Below are 4,012 nucleotides of genomic sequence, written 5' to 3' on the forward strand. Positions count from 1 at the left end.
ATGCAAAAAGCTAGCTTAAGTGGTCTAGGGTGTTCAAAATTGTCTCTAGTGTCTTAGGTTCGATTCTTGGGACATCATTTTTTTTTTTTTTTTTTAATATTTAGCTTTTGTGATTTTTTCCGAACCCTGTGAGTGAAAATCCTGAATTCGCCACTGTCAAAGGGATGCAATATCTGTTTCTTGAAGGTCATATTTCTTGTTTAGGGTCTGAGTTTAGACATGGGCGAATGAAGTGCTTCGATATCGAATTCATTCGCATTCAGTATTTTCTATGCATAGTAAAAATTATTACATTGAAAATTTAAAAAGTTTTAACAAATATTCGATTTGAACTCATAATTTTTAAAGTACAATGAATCTAGTACTAACTATGAATGTCGAATCCATCACGTTAAAGTCTTTAGTTCGCCTATGGATTTAAGCTTTCCAATCTCATAGTGCTCCTTGTTAATTGTACAAAAACAGGCAAACAATTTATATGGTATACGGAAAATATGTATTCGCATCCAATGTCTGCATTAAATGTGCAAACACATATTGTACATGTATTAATTTGATATAAATATCAAGTTTAATGTTTTTTGTTTTATACCCATGATATCTGCTGAACTAAAGATGCTCCTAGCTATATGACCTTTATGGAGACTAGTATTTGGAAAAAGTTTATAAGTTTTGGGCAAAACAAGTAGGAAGGTACGCTAGTTATTATTGTCCTCCCTTTCCATTTATTTAAATCACGAGAAAAGGATAAAACAAAAAGGACCAGTACAAGAGAAAAGGCTGTTGTCTAGTAAATTGCCTACAGATATGTCCTTAGAACAAAATGTCCTTAGAACAAAATATTCTTCAGTATTTGTTGTACATATATTTGTTTTGGTTTTCTATTTGTTGTCCGGTGTTCGGTATCCGATGTCCGCTTTCGAATCCCGACTAATTTGAATTCCCACTGCGTAAAGTCTTTTAAAAGAGCAAACACTCATTAATAAAAATATTTTTATTTTCTACCATGTTCAAAATATGAAAAATCAACATACAAAGTTGGGCTCAATATTAACCAAAACCTTATGAACAATGTTTCTTTGCCCCGACGTAAAATATCAACCCTCGGCCGTAGCATTGTATGACATATATACTTAAACCTCATGGTTACTAGATAGCTAGAAACTTGTACTCCCATTTATTACTAAAAGAGTAGCACGATGCATCAGGTATTTCGAGTTCATGCAGGGTTCAGGAAAATGTCGCATCTTAAAGGATATGATCTAGACAACCTATTTGATACAAACATCAGTGGCTGACTCTACAACCTGAACCGTGACCTATAGATCATCAGAGACTTTGCCGTTGGTCCTAGACTTCCTTCACTACTTTTTTTTTTTTTCCTTCAATTAAACAAAAGGCAAGGATTAAAATATCTATCGTATCTGAGTTTTATTTGAACCTCGACGTTCTTTATACTATTTACAATACTTAGAAACTAAATAATTTTACCTTAAAGTCACATACTAGATAATTTTTTGTACTCGAGAGAGAAACTGTCACATTCCCTAATAGTATAGTTTCAGTAGACCCGAAAGTACAAAGTTATTAATTAACGTACCTAGTTCTTAATGTAATTCTATGCAAATATTTACTTTTACTTTCTAGAATATACAAAGAGAGAGATCATTTTGAAATATAATATCCATTCATTTTGAAGAATAATAAAGCAGGGTCCAGTTTTAAAAGATACTACTGCTTTATATGCTTTTATGATTAGCTGCATAATACAAGAAAAAAGTAAATTTAAAAGACATATCATGTGGCCTGTCAAGATTACTCATTTGATGCATCCTCACTGCACTTGAACCTTTGCTATTTCTCTTTAAGAAGCATGATTACCACCATAGTTCTGTCCTAATACTTTGACAAACATTATTTAGAGTAATACATTAAAGCCAGACCTATTTTCTCCTTTTTAGTCTTTAAAATATTAAACCAATACAAAAGAGCACCAATAAATAATCAAATAAATATAAAGCCAAAGAAAGCATAAAAGAAAATCTTGATTTAATCATCATTGATTTGCTGTCTTAACTCATTACAATTCTTGATTGATGACAAGGCTGATCTGCACTAATTTTTTATACAGAAATTCCAGCTTTTTTGCCCTTTTCCTAATAATATTCCTACATACAAACAAGACTATTTAAACATTTATTACAACTCCACTTCACAAATAATCTACAATTGCGCTTTCCTCCCTTCTCACTTTCTTAGTATGTAAAAAAGTAATAAGAAAAGTATAAACATGTTTGAATTTTTTTTTTTTTTTTTTTTGGTTTTTCATCCATCTAAGTCTGGCCTCTAGGCCTGCAGAATTACTCAAAACATGTGCTAGACGTGGGAGGTAACATGTACCGTATCTGACTAACTATATCTGATACAATGGTTAAAATACGCCACAAGCTGACTTGAATACCACCATTAATATCGCTCAATCTTGAGAATGGGCATTAGATGAGTCTAATTTTTTTGATTGAATCCCATAATAACTCACATACCACTTGACAAACTTCCTCAATCCACTTGACAAATCTGTGGTTGGCTTATACCCAAAATCCCTTTTAGCCAATGTAACATTAGCATGTGTGAATGGGACATCACCATTTCTTGGCATTTTAAGAAACTTCTTTTTAGCCTTCACATTTAATAAACTTTCCAAAATTGTCACCAATTTGTTCACCGACACTGGTGAAGTGTTACCTAAATTGTACACCCTTAGTTGTGCAGGACCCTTCTTCTTTCCGCCACTACCGGTGCTCTTCTCCGCCGTGTCGAGTGCCCCCAGACACCCTTTAACGATGTCATCGATGTACGTGAAGTCACGCGCCACCTCTTTGTTGTCTTGTGTGACATAAACATTTATTGGTTTACCTTGTACCATGTCCTTAGTAAAGAAAAAATAGGCCATGTCTGGTCTACCCCACGGACCGTAAACAGTAAAAAACCTTAAAGCGGTTAAAGAAAGACCGTAAATATGATTATACGTATGAGCAATTTCTTCACCCGCTTTTTTTGTGGCGGCATACAGGCTAGCTGGTTGGTCAGTACGGTGATTTTCGGAGAATGGTACATTTGTGTTCAACCCGTAAACCGAGCTGGACGATGCCCAGACAATCGCGGGTTGAGGGTTAGCTAACTTGACTGTCTCCAACAAGTTGACAAATCCTGCAATGTTTGATTGGACATAAGATAGCGGGTTCTTCATTGCATACCGTACACCCGCCTGCGCGGCCAGGTGGAGCACGTGCGTGAATGGAACGATGTCGAACAATTTGGCCAATAGCTCGGCATCATTTATATCACCTTCCACGATGAAGATCTCGTACTGAGCTAGTAATTTCTGGCGCCCACGTTTCAAGGACGGGTCATAATAGGAGTTGAAGTTATCTATTCCCAAGACTCCGTCCCCACGTTTCTTCAATGCCATAGAGCAATGGCAACCAACAAAGCCAGCAGCACCTGTAACGAGAGGCAGATTCAAGATTTGACCTTTGACTCTATATTATTCAGAAATATGTTCAAAATATAATAATTTTACTAACTTTTAGGATTTCAACACATATATCTATCGTTAAAAAAAGAAATTAACGACGAATAACTTCTGTTACTAAACAACAACAAGCCGTATTTAATGACGTATTATAAAAAAGATCCAATTAATTAGCTAGCTAGGCCTGTCTAGCTATGAACTTTGTAGCTAATTTTTTTTTCTTTTTTTGATGTACGATCTAAATAAAATTAGTAAATTATACATTCGCTACTAACCTGTAACCAATACTGACAAACCATTGCTACGTCGAGGAGTGGAAGAGTGACGGACTTGTTTCTCCCAAGCAGCGCCACCACCATAGAAGGCAGAGGAGAGTAGGTTATGTGTGGTGGTGTGAATATTATGATGTGGATTATTTTCTGATGAGCTTAAAGGAGGGTAATTTATAATGAAGAAAAAGATTAATAATAGAGCTAC

General features: G+C 35.1%; 1 protein-coding gene across 1 annotated transcript in view; it reads right to left on the bottom strand.

Moving 5' to 3' along the window:
* Positions 1-2,026: 2,026 nt before the first annotated feature.
* The window catches only part of LOC132039245 (UDP-glucuronate 4-epimerase 6-like), a 2,655-nt gene continuing 669 nt past the window's right edge, over positions 2,027-4,012 (bottom strand). Inside the window, exons 2-3 of the mRNA XM_059429775.1 lie at positions 3,811-4,008; positions 2,027-3,504 (exon numbers count right to left, since the gene is read on the bottom strand). Of these exons, the coding sequence (XP_059285758.1) occupies positions 2,477-3,504; positions 3,811-4,008 (1,226 nt within the window). The 3' untranslated portion in view covers positions 2,027-2,476. The remainder of the gene's footprint in view (positions 3,505-3,810; positions 4,009-4,012) is intronic.

This window comes from Lycium ferocissimum, chromosome 12 (genome assembly GCF_029784015.1).
Source record: "Lycium ferocissimum isolate CSIRO_LF1 chromosome 12, AGI_CSIRO_Lferr_CH_V1, whole genome shotgun sequence".
In the NCBI taxonomy this organism is placed as follows: domain Eukaryota; kingdom Viridiplantae; phylum Streptophyta; class Magnoliopsida; order Solanales; family Solanaceae; genus Lycium; species Lycium ferocissimum.